Below are 18,084 nucleotides of genomic sequence, written 5' to 3'. Positions count from 1 at the left end.
GCACTGGGAGCGTGAAGTCCCACCCACTGGACCACCAGGGAAGTCCCTCAAATCAGTACAAGTATTTATACATATACTTGTACTGACTGTGAATAGTAAAAATATATAACATGATATCTGACACTATTTACCTATTTATATCTTTACTATCTATTCCATTCAGATGTTGAGCTCAGGAGTGCAGTACCTAGAACAATGCCACCCAACAGTAGGCATTCTAATATTCACTGAATGAATAAACATAAACAATTCATTATCCTGAGGTCTTCTCGCTTGTCTGAAAACCATTTGCACTTGACGACTCAGTCTTACTCAAGTCGTATCACCCCCATTCCTCAACTATCACTGCACATATTACATGTTGAAATGCAGGCTTGAGGGTTACACAGAGAATTTCTGTGAAAGTGGAGGTAAAAAGGGATTGAAGTAGGTGAATGACAGGTGGACTACAGTTGCTGCTAAAAGCCCAGAGTCTACATACTTTCTATTCAGCTCCATTTTGCTAACATGATTTCATGTCTTGGATGGTAAACGAAGGTAGAAAAATGGGGAGTGATAGGTACAGGACATGGAACCCTCAGGCAATTGACAGAAGTATAATTAAATTATAGGAATTTTGTTTCTGTGAGCCAGAAGTTTAGATATAACATCCTAAATAAGGTAACTGAAACATGAAGGCAAAATTAGCAAAAAAATAAGAAATACAGACTTTGCAGAAACAAAAGAGCTTACCTGCTTTAGAACTTCAACTAAAACTAAACAAAAAATGAAATCTACTGCTAAGTCTCTTCTTTCAAGAAGATAATCTCTTTCACGTTGCTGTTCATCCCTGAAACAAGAATCCCAAATTAGGATTGCATTAAAACTATAAGTTCTCAAATAGCTCTTGGTTAGTACTTCATGTTATTTACTGAGTTCCTAGTACATATGGTGTCCCACAGCAATCGTTACAAGTTTTTATAATAACCCAACGTACGTATTACATGTTCTTTCTCTTTTTGTACATTAGGAACTTATATGCACATCTCACTATTACATCTGTCAGAAATTAAACCTAATCTAAAAGAATTAGTAAGAGGAAGAAAAACATGAAAATACAGTGCCAGGTCATTTTTTCACAAATCTAAGTTGAAAAATCACAAGTGGCATCTACTGAAATACAATTCTAAACCATGGGCCATCACCTGAACACAAATAGATGTTTTACTTAAAGCCATGATCTCCCTGGGAAATTTGAAGAAGGAGAAGACAAGTTCGAGGATTTAACACCAAGAAGAGTCTCGTGGTATAAGAATTTAGGGTTTGGCAGTCTTCCTGTATCGCAACAACTGTTTCCCTACACAAACCACGTGAACAGGACTTCCTTTGAATATTTTCTTAACTTCTTCCATGACTGTTAAAGCTCCTCACTGAACTACAGAAATTCAGTTTTGCATGACTGTTCCCAGTGATGACTCCTGTAGGGCAGTACCTACTTTAACTGATATCTTTCCTTGATTTACAGTTTAAGTATGGACTATCTTTTCCCCTTGTTACCACTTCATAACAAAAGTAACCAAACAATAACAATCGTCAGTTGATAACACTATTACCCTCTTCATTGGACGTGTTTTGAGCCCAGGTCGAACAGTAGAAAATGGGCCACTTACCCCTTAGATTTTGTGCTAGACCGAGGTCTATACTCATAAGATTCATCTTCAGTTCCATTCTGGCGTCTGTACCAGTCAAACAAGGTGCGAAGTAAGGAAGGGAGACAGTGCTCTGCTACTGAGCTCATAGAGCTTATCAACTGAAAATACAAGATGGTACCAGAAGTAAAATACAACATCAAAGTGCCACACTCCTCACGCTACTAGCAATCACTTAGAAATGAGTAACATTTCTAGAATAAAAGTACACTAAACACAGTAACTCCAAAGCAATAAATGTGTTTTAAAATAAAAGGGAAAAAAATAAATACATAAAATGCCACTTACATTTAAATATTTTAAAAAAATAAAATAATATAAGGGCTAGGGGTTTAGCCAAGTAATAAAGTAAAGTGAGCTAAGTTTCACCGGCTATTAACATTTATCCAAATCCATTCAGTTTAGCTCAGAGACTTTCCACCATTTTCCTGCCTCCATATGCTACTCACATGTGTAAAAACTTGACCGTCAGTAACATCCCTGATTATACACGACACCTCTGGGTGAACTGTAACACAGAACATGAAACAACCACACCTACCCCCACCCCCCGCCACTTCCACTCTGCTCATGTGAATGAAATGTTCTAAAATGTTGCCACTAGAAGGGATGAAGAGATGCAGAAACAGAGAAGACTATACACCATGTTAGAACTGTGGGAAAAGCTCCACTTTATTCTGTGCTGCTATGACACCGAACAGAGAATTATAATTACACAATTAATTTGTGATACAAATAAACATATTAGAAATGTGTTGTATACATGCTTTTAAAGCTTAGAATATATAAATGAACCGCAGAAAGATAAATGAAGGGGGATGGACACCTGCAACTCAATTTGAGGCATCCCTTAAACTATCTGAATTGTAGGTGAGTTATCAGATTCATTTCATGAATGAACGCAACTTGCCTGCAGTGGTGGTAAGAGGTACACCAGCTACCATTAGTCATCCCTAAGGTCACTCTTCATCTCGAGGATCCAGAGAAAAAAACATTCTCTCTTCATAAGAGACTCTGTATCTGATTCAACCCATTGCTCGTAAAATTAGTATTTTAAAATTAGCATACAGTAAAACACGCTTCACTTTGTTTTGCTTAACTAAAAAACTACGGGTTGCAGGAATACTCAAGGTCTCTTTCAGTTCCACGACTGTAGGAAGTATCAGTTAATGAAGATAAATTGATACCTCTAGGAATTAAACATTTATTTTTCCTAATATTTTATATTTTTCGTATAAAAAAGAATGAAACAGTTTATGTATGGTATTTTTCTCTTTTTCATGATCTCTGCCTTCCTTTAATCATGCTTTTATTTATAAATTACCATAACGTGACAGGTGAATAGTTTCTAATATAGGGAATTAAAGTAAAAACAAGATTCTAATTTTATTTAACCACTTTTGAAAATTTATATTTCATTAACAATGAACAATACCACTCAAAGGAAATCTCTTTTAACACCTAAAGAAGGAACAACAAAACACCATCTGCTACTGTAAATACATATTAAAGCAGTTTACCCCACTCATAGCTTTTTACTGTGGAAAAAAATCAAGGTATGGAGCATGATAATATATAGTTTTATTAATCATTTACATAAAAAAAGAAATGGAAGTTTTCCTTAAAATGTTGTTTAATAAGATTTCATATTGATTGTTCATTCATCATTAGTAAAATGGACTCAAGATGTGAATAATCTAAATACCTTTAAAATAATATATTAATAATACATTAATAATTAATTAATAACTAGTAACAATTAGTACCTTTTGTAATGGCATTAAGATTTGAAAAGGGTTATATGAGGTGATCTTACTATTACTGTAACAGAAAACTAGCCTTCTCATTTATGGTTTCTTCTTAGACCAGTGGCTATTTACTAAGTGTGTGCTTCAGAATCACCTAGGGAGCTGTTGCAAAATACAGGTGCCAGAGCACTGCTCTTGGTGATTCTGAGTCAGCAGAACTGGAGTGGAATCCAGAAACACAGCATTTTGGTAAGCCTCCACCAAGTAATCCTAACCAGTCATCTTTATCTAATCAAGCAGACTAATATGAACATTAACTTCTATTTCCTAGATACATAATTATGAGAAGAGTAGCTCAGGAATACTAGATGGCAACAGAAAGCTGATCTGGGTTATTGGGTTTTGCAGACAATCAACATATAATGAAATAAGTCTTGAGCAAACATAATTATGACAAAAACAACACTTGATCTAACATTCAATATCAGCAAGAGGAAAGAACTGACATTAGAGGATTACCACTAAATTTTAGATATTGGTATTATATAAAAAGGTTTTTGGTTTTGCTGGGTTTTTTTTTTTGGAGGGGGAGGGTTGGCCATTGTATATCTTCCTTTTTAAGCTTCTTTGGCTTTTTGACACAGACAGTCCACTTGGCCTTTGCACAAGCACAGATACAAGCAGTTAGTGCCTCTTAGGGCAAAGCTCAACTGCTGGAGATGGGGTCTGCAGATAAATGCTCCAGCCCTCCATTCTTCAGAAAGACAAAAATGGGTGACATTCTGTATGATTCTTAGAATGGAATGAATCCCCAGTGCCCAGAGCACTGATCTCTACCAGTTCTTCCTCTTCCCTGCCTCAATCTCTCAAGTCTCCTCCTTGGAATCTCTTTCCAGAACCTCGTCCTTGTCTCTGGCTCTGCCTTCAAAATGGGGTGGAAAGGGAGAGAACCAGGCTGGATGTGTCAGTATAAAGGTTCTGATACCCCCAACAGGAAAAAATAGATGTTAAAAGGTCAAATATTATTATGTAAAAATTATATACAAGGAAAGATTCAGGGATATGACTGGAAATCTTTTAAGAAGTTTTCAAAGGGCATAGTAAAGAGGGTACCAATGAAAAGCAAAGTTTTAAAATGCTTAATGAACAGAAGTCAATAAAGTTCACAGCTCATTCTATGAAGTTCACAGTTCATAACTCATTCTATTTGTTCTGTTAAAAAACAGACCACCAGTTCCAGACTGAATCTAGTGTATAAAAACATACAGGACCACTAAACAAGATAAATAAATTTCTTAATATTGGATGTATTTGGATCAGACTGTTAGGATAAACATTTTCCTTTCAGGAAAAAATATTCCCCCCACATCGGCATACCTGGTCAAACTGAAGATCTTCACCCCTCTGAAGAGATCTAGATAATGGCTTCTCCTACAATTGAAAAAAAAAAAAAAAGTATATATGCAAAATATTAGAAATCTTACCGATAATAAACAGTTGAGATTCGTGAGATGGTTTTGTTTTTGTTTTATTTGTAATTAGATTGTTTCAAGGAAAGGTTCTAATCTGCTAATACAAACAAAATTTAATATTATTAGTTTAACTTTGAATAGCATACCTAGCATGACCCCTTCTGTCAGCCTTTCTACCTACTTGCCTTGCTGCTTACCCTACATATCGTTACCTAACTTACTGAACATAAGAGATGTCTCAAATTATGTTCACATATATTATGACTGATTCTTTTGTTGAGATTTTTTAGGATGATTTTCTAAATTTTCTACTTTATGCTTTTTTTATTGAATTTTTATTCAATAAATATATTTTTTGAAATATATATCATAGGAAAACAAATGCCATTTTTCCATGAAAAAAACTGGAATTTAGAAATATGTATATTCTGAAGCTTATCTATCCAAGAGCCCCAATTTCCTTCTCTCATTTATTGCTATAACTTCATGAAAATAAACTCACAAATGTATCTGCCACTGAAATTTAAAAATTCCTAATCTAATTATCAGAGAATCACATTTCTAACGAATTTAATTGGAGTCAGTAAAATACCTGAATTCCATAGCGCTTGACTTTCTTAATAGGGAAAGGTTTTTGGCATGTCCTTGGCACTTGAGCCCTTATATGCTAAGCACACTTTGGTAATTATCTTGCAGACAAGTCGTCGATTTCTAAAACCAACTATTATACACTACAAACATGTAGCATGATGAGGATCCCGTCCAATAATATATATGCCCAATTAACTAACTCTAAAATTTAAGTAAAACAGAAAGTCTCATAGCAAGTCCAACAGAACATTGTTTTTAAAAGTATCTAAAAGTTTGAAAATTACTGAGCTATCCTAATGTGAATTGTGTATTTAAAACCTGGGCTGGGGGTGGTGTAGGAGAGATAATAAGCTGTTTTTTACCAACTTATTTGACTTATTTGATCCCCCTCACTTGATCCCTCTTTTCACTGTAATATTAAACTTAAAGGTCTTCAGTAATATTTTGAGGAGTGTTGATCTAAGTAGTTTATTACTCACATAGGGTGTTTATAGAATAAAGTATGGCCAAGCAGACTAAAAGAGAGCAATAACCTTCTCAGAAACACTTACACTGTTTTCTTATACCTCACACTTTTCACTTCTCAACAAACTCATGCTTTCTCAAAGATTTCTAAAGATCTGACATCCTCACAGAGCTTTCCCTAAACCAAAAAGTGAGGATGAGTTATTTTTTCCATAATAAGAACGCAGAAATGATGTTTGAATGCAAAAGAACACTCACGTTACCATCAGTACAAAAATATGAAACAAGTGTACTGCACTAAATGCTGTATAAATTACTAATCAAGGACTTTGTATTAACCTCTCGGTTTGATTACAGTATGGTTGAGGATGGCCTAATCGTGTCAAGCAGATGTACTTCCAATGTGAGATTTTGAAAGGATAACTATTTAAAACATGTTTATAGTACATGCAACCGATAGCCACAACAACTAAAAAGAATACAAATTATTCTCTATATTCACATATAGACGAATGCAAAGACTTATGTACCAGAATGTTTACTGTAGTATTTTTTTCACAGTAGCCTCAAGTTGGGGTAAGTCCCAAGCAGCTTATCCATAGAGACTGGTAAAAAAAAAAAAAAAATTTATAGTACTTTCCTTTATTGAAATAATATTCAACATTAGAGAGAAAGAGACAAATATATATGGGCTGATAATAGAACAATCTCTGATTTACATTGTTAAAATAAAAACAGGGACAGAAAAAATATACATATAAAAACTCCCATTTGTGTTTTTTTTTTAAAAAAAAGATGGAGGGTGCTACAGAGATTGATAAATAATAGACATGAAAAATGGTATACTAAAAACTATGGACAGTGATTATCTTGATCCAGAATGGAAGGAAGGGTCATTATTTTTATTATATAACCTTTAAAACTATTTCCACTTTTTATAATGTTATTATTTCATAATAATATAATAGATCAATAATGAATCTAAGGTGCACAATCCTTTATACTCTAATTTGATCCTTTAGTATCTATGTATAGAGTACCAACAGCAACATGTAGCTTCCAGGGAAAGCAAAAGCATTTACTGAAAAGATTTTCGCAGCATAACAATGATACTGAAATATTTCAATAATTTGCAACTAAAGATGGCAATCTCTCCTAAACAATCCCTGTCCTTGTAGAGCTAAAAGTCTAATGACAGAGCAAAGAAAATATATATTATCTTAGACAGACTTTATAGGATAGGAAGTTGCAATGGAGGTGAAGATTTTAGAATGACCACTGAGAAGATGACATTTAAGTCACAACCAGAGGGAAGTGAGTAAGCTTGCCATGCAGAGTGAAGGAAAGATAATCCAGTCAGTACCTTGGAACTCCCCAAAGGCTCAGGAATTGGAGAATTTCAGTACTATGAAAGTGTGGGTGAAGGTGAAGTTAAAATAAAAGGACTGGTTGAACGATAGTTTAGGAAACATTTAGACCCTCCCTCCCATTCCCTTCACCCACTCAACTTAGCAGGTTGGCTGTCCCTCCACCCTACCCACAGAGGAATTGCCCTTCTTACGAAAGGGCAAAACAGAGATGTCGACTGGGGGATAGTACAGTTGAAGACAAGATACCACACTGAAGACAGGGAGCTTAAGTAAAAAGGTATATACTAAATATCAAAACCCCCAGTTATCGTCTGTCTCTACATCCCCAGAATGCTAGCAGCCAAGTCTAAACCTTCCCATTTGGGCTACTGAAGGACTCCTCCAAGAGACTCTGACTAGCTTCCAACAAAAGATCTGACATTGATGGTTCAGATGATTACACACTAAAGACCACAGTCAAAAAGGCCCCCCCATGTTCACAGAGCTTCCAATCAGCTGTTTAGTGCCTCAATCATAATAAATAACATATAATATGTTATAATAAGCAAGTGAGGAGAAGGGGAAACTAACAGAAAAATGCAGTTTGGAGGAAATAAGAGATCAGAACTCTTTAAAATACATATTTAATATTATCAAAAAAACAGTGGACAGTGCAGAGTTGTAAAAATGCTGGGCCTAAACCAAATACATACAGGCTAAATCAGCAGGTGATTGGTTAAAGCCCTTTTTCCTCTCTTCTTTTCTGGTCACTGGCAATCTAAAACAGTAACAGATAAGCTTGATGTGTCTGGATCATTACCCAGGATTGATCTACCTCCTTTTAGGAAGAAAGAAACCTAAGGTATTTGATTGCATAGTTTGCAAGCTGCAATTTTAATCAATGGTTGCCCTTCCTTCTTGAATCTTCCTTCTAAGATAAAAATGAAATTGTGGCTAAAGTCAAGCCCAGCCAATCTTCGAATCTTTTGCCTTCCTTAACCTCCTTTTATTGTGGCTTCTAATATGAGAATGAAAAGGCCAGTTCTCTCATTTTAGTGATTGATTAAATTCTTTTAGCAAAAGCCATTCACATTTGTGCTTCTAAGTTTTCATGTAACCTACTGTCCATCTGACCATGAGACATGCTAGCCTCCTTTTATGTAACAATTCATGGATGCTGTTTTCTTTAAAGAGACCCCATGAAAGTTTCATTCAAGAACGCAAGAGAGTCATCTTGAATGGCTGTTTATTACTGGAAAGGGTACAAAATAAATTTCAAAATAAATGAGATCACAATAAATGCATCTGAAGCTATAATAAAAACCTTGTGATAATGTTAGATTAAATGTATTTTCATTATCTAATCTTGATGCTGGGTAGACGATACACCATCTACTCAGACTTGGACATAAATGAAACAAAGCTAGCAGAGATCTGATTCAGACAAGAAGAAATTATGCTGGTATATAGGAGTGAGGCAGGTAAAATCTGTAAAATATGATGGGGATTTTCTCAGCCAGTGTTTGTCCTTGGCTGCTGTACTCTACAACACTGGGGGTTTTCCTGGTGTGTCAGGAGGAGTAAGCAGGGATGCCTCTTCTCTCTTAAGTGTGATGATGGGGTAGAAACACCTATTTTCTAATGGAATCCTCACCACTACTCACCATAACTTAATAATCTCATTTTAAATTACACAGCAGATGTTTCTGAAATTAACTGGTAAATGAACGAATAAAATATAGTCAACATCAGACTCTTCTGAAAGAACTATCAGAAGCTCTGGCTAACACAATGATACTATGCTTTGTTAGAAGAAAAAGGGCACAGGCCATAGCAATGTTCTTAAGGCTACATTCAATTTAAAATACAAACTTTTACTAAGCGCCTACCACCAAGGGCAGTGCTGCAGGTACAGAGGAAAGAGAGATCTGGTTCCTGGTATCAAGTAGCTCACATCAGAAAAGATAAACATGTAAGCAATTAACCATAATATGACAATGTCAGAATCGAGGAGTATGAACAAATTATTATAGTAAAACAAAGATTCATTTAGTTTGGGGAAGGATCACTATGTTAGAGGGAACATGTGGGAAGTTGGAAGAATGAATAGAGGTTTAAAAACAGAGGAATTAAAAGCATTTTAAGATTTCCCTGGTGGCACAGTAGTTAAGAATCCACCTGCCAATGCAGGAGACACGGGTTCGAGCCATGGTCCGGGAAGATCCCACATGCCGCGGAGCAACTAAGCCTGTGTGCCACAATTACTGAGCCTGTGCTCTAGAGCCCACGGGCCACAACTACTGAAGTCCGTGCACCTACAGCCCGTGCTCCGCAACATGAGAAGCCACTGCAATGAGAAGCCCGCGCATCACAAAGAAGAGTAGCCCCCGCTCACCACACCTAGAGAAAGCCCGCGCGCAGCAACGAAGACCCAACGCAGCCAAAAATAAATAAATAAACGACATAAAAATAAAATGACACTTTGAACAAAAAAGCATTTTAGATTGAGAGAAAAATAAAAACAAATACATCAGAACAACAGAATATACAGAGGATACTTTTAAGTGTCACAGCACACATCAGGATAGGAGAATCATGAGACATTACACAAACTGTAACGAGACTGTGAAGAGGCTGAAATGACTCACCAAGAACTTGAATTTAATCCATAGCAATGAAAAGGAAGCAAGATTTCTAAAGCAGAAAGGCAATAATATTTGTATTTTAGATGAGGAAAAGTCTGATGAGAACAAGGAAAATGGGAAGGAGATGGACCACTTCTTGACTGCTTAGAAGACTAATGCAATGGCCTAATATGACAGAACCAGGCCGAGCTAGGAGAGTAACAATGGCATTGGGAGAAAAAGGAAGGAGAAAGATGTAAAATCACCATATTATAGACTCATTCAAATTAGGTAATTTCACTCGTATTTTCTTTTAACTATTTTACTCGGAAGACTTTCACATTTCAAAATTAAAATTCCTTTAAGAATATAAAATATTTTAGAGCTCTTAGGACTACAGCACATGGTGCCGTTTAAAAATATTTTATAAAATAGGTACAAGTTTTAAAAATGTGCTGTGTAAGTTGCAAACTGCTGAAGCCAGCTGATTGCTGAGGGTTCATTATACTATAATTTCTACTTTGATCTAAGTTAAATTTTAATAAACATTTTTTCAGGCTTATTGAGATAGAAGTAATAAATAAAGGTGTAATATATTTAAAGTATACAATGTGATATATACATATATACTGTGAAAGGTTCCCCACCTTCAAGTTAATTAAAACATCTATCCCCTCACATATTCACTTTTTTCTTTCTTTCTTTCTTTCTTTCTTTCTTTCTTTCTTTCTTTGGTGAGAACACTTAAGTTCTACTTTCTTGGCAAATTTCAGTTATACAATATAGTATTATCAACCATAGTCACCACGCTCCATAAACTTTTTTTAATGTATTTTTTTAAAAGTGGTTCCCTTTCTGACTGTACGTTATTTAAGTAGGCTAGTGTAGCGATCTATCATGTAATTCATAGACCATGGATGAAGAAAATAACATTTTATAGAGTAAGTACATTTCTAATCAAGGCTTATAATCACTAATTCATATCTATAGACTTGTCATCCTAATTTCTAAAACAGAATTTTATATTATATACATGCTGTAAAATATATATACATTGGTATAAAAACATTAATTTGATATGCAGAAAGTAATCGTGGAATGATTTAAAGTGAATATAGTGAGATGCGTAGCTTTAAAATATAGATTTTGGTTAATGATCTTTTACCTATTACTATTTATTAAACCTCAAATACATTATTTCATAGATGCTTTCTTCAGAGTAGTTTCCTCTATTTAATGATCAGAAAGAAACTCGAGGCATGCATGTACCCACACACATACCATCATATTATGAGTAATGTTAAGTCCTACTTCACTAAGAAAATTAAGAACCTATAATACTTCCTCAACTTCCCTTCTTTCTTAGGTCATCATTACTCTCTTTTCTGTTCCTTTCCTCCCTTCCTTCTGAGGAAGGACAGCAGATTGAGCAAGGCTAACTCTTCACTCTGCTGCTTATTGGCTTTGGGCTTCAGACAAGTAACAAACCCTCGGAGTCTCAAAGTGGCAGTGAAGACCTATCTCTAATCCAGTTGTGTAAGGAATAAATAAATTTGAGCTATTACATCCTCTACCTCCATCTTCATCATCATCACCGTACTTCTAACCTACCAGCGTGATCTTGATATATCACATATCCATTCCCTTCAAACCCAAAGAGTTGCTTCCTAAAGTTATATCATCCTGCTAAAACTGTTCTCAGGCTGTTTAATTTCCAAGTCCAATACCCTCTTCCTCAGTGTTCACTGTGTTCTGCCTCTCTATATTATTCGACAATAATAATGCTATTCTATACTCTCTTCCCTCGATATTATCATGTGCTCTTTTAGCTTTAATTATCACCCTCATGTAGATGATGTCAAAATCTATACTTCTTGTGAGTCCCCAGAAGGAATCTCCAGCTACCAATCAAATAGTTCCACATGGTTTAGATCGCTAGTAGCTCAAGCTGAACATACACAAAGGAAAAATTATCTTAATCACCTTTACTACCCCAATAATATTCCTGTTTTCTTTACCTAAGTAAATACACTACCATCTTTTCTAACACTTCAAAAAATCTTTAACCCTTCACTCTCACTCAAAACACCTAGTCCTATTTAATTATGTGTCAAGTTCTACTGATTCTGCTTCTGTTGTTTATCTCACTTTTTTCTGCAACCACTTCTCCACTGTTAATGCCCTAGTTCCAAGACTCTTTTTGTTCCAGCCTGAATTATATACAAGAACTAAACAGTCTTTGCCTTTCATCTATTCTCCCTCTTACTGTCCAACCACTGTATTATCTATCATAATAGCCACCACAATTCGTTAGAATCCAACCCAGACATTTGTTTTTGGTCTTTTTCTTCCTTCTTCCTCACCATAAGCTCAACTCACACAGAACTCTTCACATTCTTTAAGTATCCTCGTGTACTGTAAGTTCAAAGCTGTTTACGTGTTCATTATAAGTCTGGCTACTGTCACATCATTAACTCACAGAATGTTTTAGATTTTCTCTTGTTTTATCTGTCTCAACAATTCCCATTGGGGAAATCCATTTTTGTTCTTTGGTGACCTGCAGTAACTTATCAAAGTGGGTTCTAGAGTCATTACAGCTTTTCAGATCATCACTTTACTACTGGCCTATCCCTTAATTTTTTTTCAGGCTTTATTTTTGAGATCAGTTTTAGGTTCACAGCGAAACTGAGTGGAAGGATAGACTTCCCATATTCCCCTGTGCCCTTACACACACAGCCCCCGCCATTATCAACATTCCGTGCCAGAGGGGTGCATTTGTTATAACTGATGAACCTACACTGACACAGCCTAATCATCCAAAGTCTATAGATTGCACTACAGTTCACAACGGGTGTTGTATATTCTATGGGTTTGGACAAATGTATAATGACATGTATCCACCATTATAATATCATACAGAATATATTCATTGCCCTAAAAATCCTCTGTCTCTGCCTATTCACATCCCACCCCTACCCCTGCCCAATCCCTGGCAACCACTGATCTTTTACTGTCTCCACAGCTTTGCCTTTTCTAGAATGTCAAATAGTTGGAATTATACAGTATGTACCCTTTTCAGATTGGCTTCCTTTAATATTTTTTCAAGTATATTATTTTCTTTGGAAAATTTGTAATATAATGGTTAAGGCAAGTCAAGAAAATATTTGATTTATAGGTCAGCTCTACTCACCAAGGGTTCAGCCATTACAACTTCAATTTTCTTTTCAGCTTGAACAGCAAATTCTGCAAAGAGGCTCTTGATGACATATTCACCAGGCTTGACATCTGGGTCAATCGTAATGCTTGACATGATGATATTCTTTTTCCCCAAAGTGGAATGAAAGTTGGAAGAAGTGCAGTACTTATTCACTTTGCTGACTTGTGCTGAAGCTAAAAATAAAAGAAACAAAAGAACTCTGCTTTAATAATCAACTCAATTAGGCCAACCATAACCACCCTATTTAATATGTATCCTCCCCCTAAACCCCATCTGGATCTCCCAATCTGTATTACCAGACTCTATTTTTGTCTATTACACTTGTCACCTTCTAACATACTGCCCAACGTAACTATAATTTAGTTATATATTATGTTTACTATGTACTATTTTTCTCCCTACCCTACCGTTGTAAATGCTATAAGAACAGAGATCCTCTCCTGTCTTTTTTGTTCACTGATGAATCCCAAGAGCCTAGAACAATGCCTGGTATATATACTAGGTATACAATAAATATGTATTGAATGAATTCTAAACAAAGTTATGTGCAATGAAGGAAATAAAACATGACTCAAAGGACCTTTCTTTGAATCATTCTAAGGAGAGATAGGGATGATATCAATTGTGCCTGGCAAACAGTGCTTCACATCAAGTGTGGCACAAAAAGAGCACACATCACTGCTTGCTGTTTATCTTCACCCGTTCTGTTCTCTGGACTGCCTGGGCAGTCTACCTGGCTTTTATCTACAGTTTTATCCAGTCACCTCGATCTTCCAGGCTGTTGTATAATATAGACCCTCCCATTCTCTAACCTCAGCTTGTGACATCCCCTTGGCCTGGAATAATCACGGAGAACCTGCAAGAATGTACTTCTCTCCCTCAAGCTGATCTCTAGATACTACCCTTTCAATATGCTGTCCTATAAATAACTCCCTCCTTGAAACAGGAAGCAGAACACAATTTTTCAAACACTGAATTTCTGCTTACGTGTATGTGTGTATATAACCACAGGACAATAAATTTAATCTAAATAAATACACTCCCAACTTATAAGGAATTGTTCCGTCAACTAAAAAAAAAAAAACCCTACTCTACCAAACATAGTATGTGTCAAGATATCTAAAGGTGACTGTGATAACACCCAAAGAAAATTCTAGAAAGCAATATAAAGTCAGGTTATGGCAGTCACTTCAGAAAAAAATAATTTGCAAATTTAAGCAAAATAAATATTTTTGAAAGACTGAACTTCCGGGAGTTCCCTGGCAGTCTGGTGGTTAGGACTCCAGGCTTTCACAGCTGAGGGCCCAGGTTCAATCCCTGGTCGGGGAGCTAAGACCCCACAAGCCGTGCAGTGCAGCCAGGGGGAAAAAAAAAAAGACTGAACTTCCAAATACGAAAGAATGGCTTACTTTCATGTCCTATTCATTATCTTTGTTTACTTACTTCTTTTTTATAGAATAGAATATTTTCCTCCAAGGTTAAGATTAGAAATTAATCATACATGATGCTTAAATATTTAAAATAATAATCTAAAGAATGTTATAAACTGTTAATATTGCATCTAAAGTAAATATCTTTGTATCACATAAAATTAAAATATATGTAATGTATTCTAGAACTAAAATTATATAATAACAATTCAAAACAAAAATTCACAGTCCTTTGAACACAGTGCACACTATTTATTTTAAACAATGACTTGTTTGTTTACTCTGTTTCATGATCCAACACTGTGTATTATAAAGGAAAGAATGTGTTAACAAATGTCATTGTGGGGAAAGGAGATCTTAAATTTTAAAAATTTATTCTGAGTCATTAAGAATACTCTATATTTTATATCCACACATGTTGAATAACTCTTGGGAATCATAAAATAGTGAAAATGCCTACCCAGATAGTTTCTAGAATTTTAATTTACATTTTAGAAATAAAAATGAGGATGAAACATTTTTAAGATTTTGATTTATCACAGTAGATACAAAATATATCTTTCAATTAAGATTCATAAGATCATAAGAGAGTTACAAAGTTTCTTTGGCTTTAACTTTACAATAAACGTTTTAAACAAGAAGCTATGATAGACTTTGGCACTTGAATTCTAGACTTTGATGAAGTATAATCTTAAGAACATTGTAACCTTTAAAGTCTCCTCAAAAAGAAAAAACTTCAGTTAAAATGACCTCTCAAAAACTCACCCTTACTGTCTTCTACTTCCTAAAAAATCATAAACATAAATTAAGCATAAACAAATATTCCTACATATCATAATTGCATATTTCAAGAAATTTGCCAATACAGCCAAAAGTTTTAGGGAAACCAGTATTTATCTTCCAGATAAAGGTTTATCTTCCAAAGACCTGCATTATCTTCCAAAATAAAAATACTTCAATTTTTTAAAAAATCAAATTTTAGGGCTTCCCTGGTGGCGCAGTGGTTGAGAATCCGCCTGCCGATGCAGGGGACACGGGTTCATGCCCCGGTCCGGGAAGTTCCCACATGCCGTGGAGCGACTGGGCCCATGAGCCATGGCCACTGAGCCTGCTCGTCCGGAGCCTCTGCTCCGCAATGGGAGAGGCCACAACAGTGAGAGGCCCGCGTACCACACACACACAAAAAAAATACAACAACAACAAAAAAAATCAAATTTTAAAGAAAATTACTTATTAAGAGTTAATCACTTTTACCTCCATCCACAAAGCTCTAATGAAATCAGTTAGAAAAAGACCCACACCCCCAAACTGAAAACTGGACAAAGGACATGAAGAAACAAGCTACAAAAGATATAATAGAAGAAGCCAGTAACCATGAAAATAATATTTAACCTCACTAATATTTTAAAAATAAATAAAAATTAAATAATACTTTTCATTTATCAAAGTGGTTTCCCCCAATTGTGTATTTCACTATAATGTTCAGCTTTGGTGAAGATATGTGAATTTTTCTCATATTCTGCTAATAGTTAAGAAAAAGTGATGGTCACTCTAAGCAGGGTAAGAAGGCTAGTTTACACATAACTAGATTAACTTGATGTCACCAGACTGCTTGAGTTAAATATTTTATGAGGTTAAACAATCCTATTTCTCTACATGCTATTAAAATTTTTTGAAAATTTTATATAAGCCTACGGGAGAATAAAGACATAAATGTGAGAGTGTAACTCTTAACACAATTCAGGCATTGAATTACAAGTTGTAAAAACCCAATGTCAGATTAAACATCCTTGGAATATAAATCTATAAAACTCTGATAATAAGAAGAATAAAGCAAGACCCAAATAATTAACATATAAAATTAAGATAAAATATAAAAATTAAACTAGCATGTATACTCTTTCTCTTAGGTAAGGTGCAAATAAAACATAAATACAGTATTTTTAGACAGCTAACTCTCTATATAGCACTGTTCTTAGCATGTTTCATTTAAAAATTACCTTTTTCATGCTCATAAGACTCCTATGCCTTTATAAGATAAACTGAACTTCAACGAAGGAGAACAGACAAGGGAGAAGAGACACAAAAACCCTAAGTTGATACATGTTTGGTTTCATTACGTTACAGCAGCGGTTCTCAGTGTTTTCTAGCTCCATTATATTCTTAATGCACAACACTAAACAGTAACATCCCCCAAAATGCACAGTGACTCAATGACTGAGGTGTTTTAGATAAGGATGAGTAGGGGTGGGTGGATGTAGTTTTAAAAAGACCCCAGTGGAGTCTATGAAAGCTGCCTGCAGTACCCTCACCCCCAAAAACAGGTCTTTAGGGATAAAAAATCACTACTTTGTGGTCATAATCTTATACATACTTGCATATTACACACATATTTACGAAGAGATTTATATAATACAGAAAAGTAACAAAATACCACACAATTGCTCACTTATTATAATTAATTACTTATATTGGTTAGTAGTAAACATGTTGATGACAACCTAAGAAAGAAAAGGTATAAGGTAAATGGCCTTTGAACAAGACCAGAAGTCAAAAATATCTCTTATTTTAAGAGGCAAAAGCAAAATTCTTGGTTTAAAAAGCAAGCCTATCGGGCTTCCCTGGTGGCGCAGTGGTTGCGCATCCGCCTGCCGATGCAGGGGAACGGGGTTCGCGCCCCGGTCCGGGAGGATCCCACATGCCGCGGAGCGGCTGGGCCCGTGAGCCATGGCCGCTGAGCCTGCGCGTCCGGAGCCTGTGCTCCGCGGCGGGAGAGGCCACAGCGGTGAGAGGCCCGCGTACCGCCAAAAAAAAAAAAAAAAAAAAAAAAAGCAAGCAAGCCTACCCCAGCAAGTTATTTTGTGGCTATCAACAAATCGATTCTGAAGTTTATATAAAGAGGCAAATGACCCAGAATAGCCAACACAATATTGAAGAAGAACAACAAAGTTGGAGGACTGACACTACCCGACTTCAGAACTTACTTTAATGCTACAGTAAACAAGATAGTACGGTACTAGTGAAAGAATACATAAATAGATCAGTGGAATAGAATAGAGAGCCCAGGAATAGACTCACAAAGACAGAGTCAAGTGAAACTAATCTTTGACAAAGAAGCAAAGGCAATCAATGGAAAAAGGAGACTTTTCAACAAATGGTGTTGGAATGACTGGACATCTACATGCCCACCCCCCGCAAATCTAGACACAGAACCGACACCTTTTACAAAAACTAACTCAAAATGGATCATAGATCATCGGTCGAAATGTAAAATGCAAAACTATAAAATTCCCAGACTAGGGCTTCCCTGGTGGCGCAGTGGTTGCGCGTCCGCCTGCCGATGCAGGGGAACCGGGTTCGCGCCCCGCTCTGGGAGGATCCCACATGCTGCGGGGCGGCTTTGCCCGTGGGCCATGGCCGCTGAGCCTGCGCGTCCGGAGCCTGTGCTCCGCAACGGGAGAGGCCACAGCAGAGGAAGGCCCGCATACCACAAAAAAAAA

The 18,084-nt window shown here is 36.0% G+C and overlaps 1 protein-coding gene across 1 annotated transcript in view; it reads right to left on the bottom strand.

Moving 5' to 3' along the window:
- FRYL (FRY like transcription coactivator) overlaps positions 1–18,084 on the bottom strand; it is a 248,563-nt gene that overhangs the window by 125,774 nt on the left and 104,705 nt on the right. The window contains exons 4-7 of the mRNA XM_007114521.4: positions 13,128–13,327; positions 4,814–4,867; positions 1,650–1,789; positions 733–829 (exon numbers count right to left, since the gene is read on the bottom strand). Of these exons, the coding sequence (XP_007114583.2) occupies positions 733–829; positions 1,650–1,789; positions 4,814–4,867; positions 13,128–13,247 (411 nt within the window). The 5' untranslated portion in view covers positions 13,248–13,327. The remainder of the gene's footprint in view (positions 1–732; positions 830–1,649; positions 1,790–4,813; positions 4,868–13,127; positions 13,328–18,084) is intronic.

Source organism: Physeter macrocephalus, chromosome 7 (genome assembly GCF_002837175.3).
Source record: "Physeter macrocephalus isolate SW-GA chromosome 7, ASM283717v5, whole genome shotgun sequence".
NCBI classification, from domain to species: domain Eukaryota; kingdom Metazoa; phylum Chordata; class Mammalia; order Artiodactyla; family Physeteridae; genus Physeter; species Physeter macrocephalus.
This window is presented reverse-complemented; position numbering and strand designations above follow the sequence as displayed.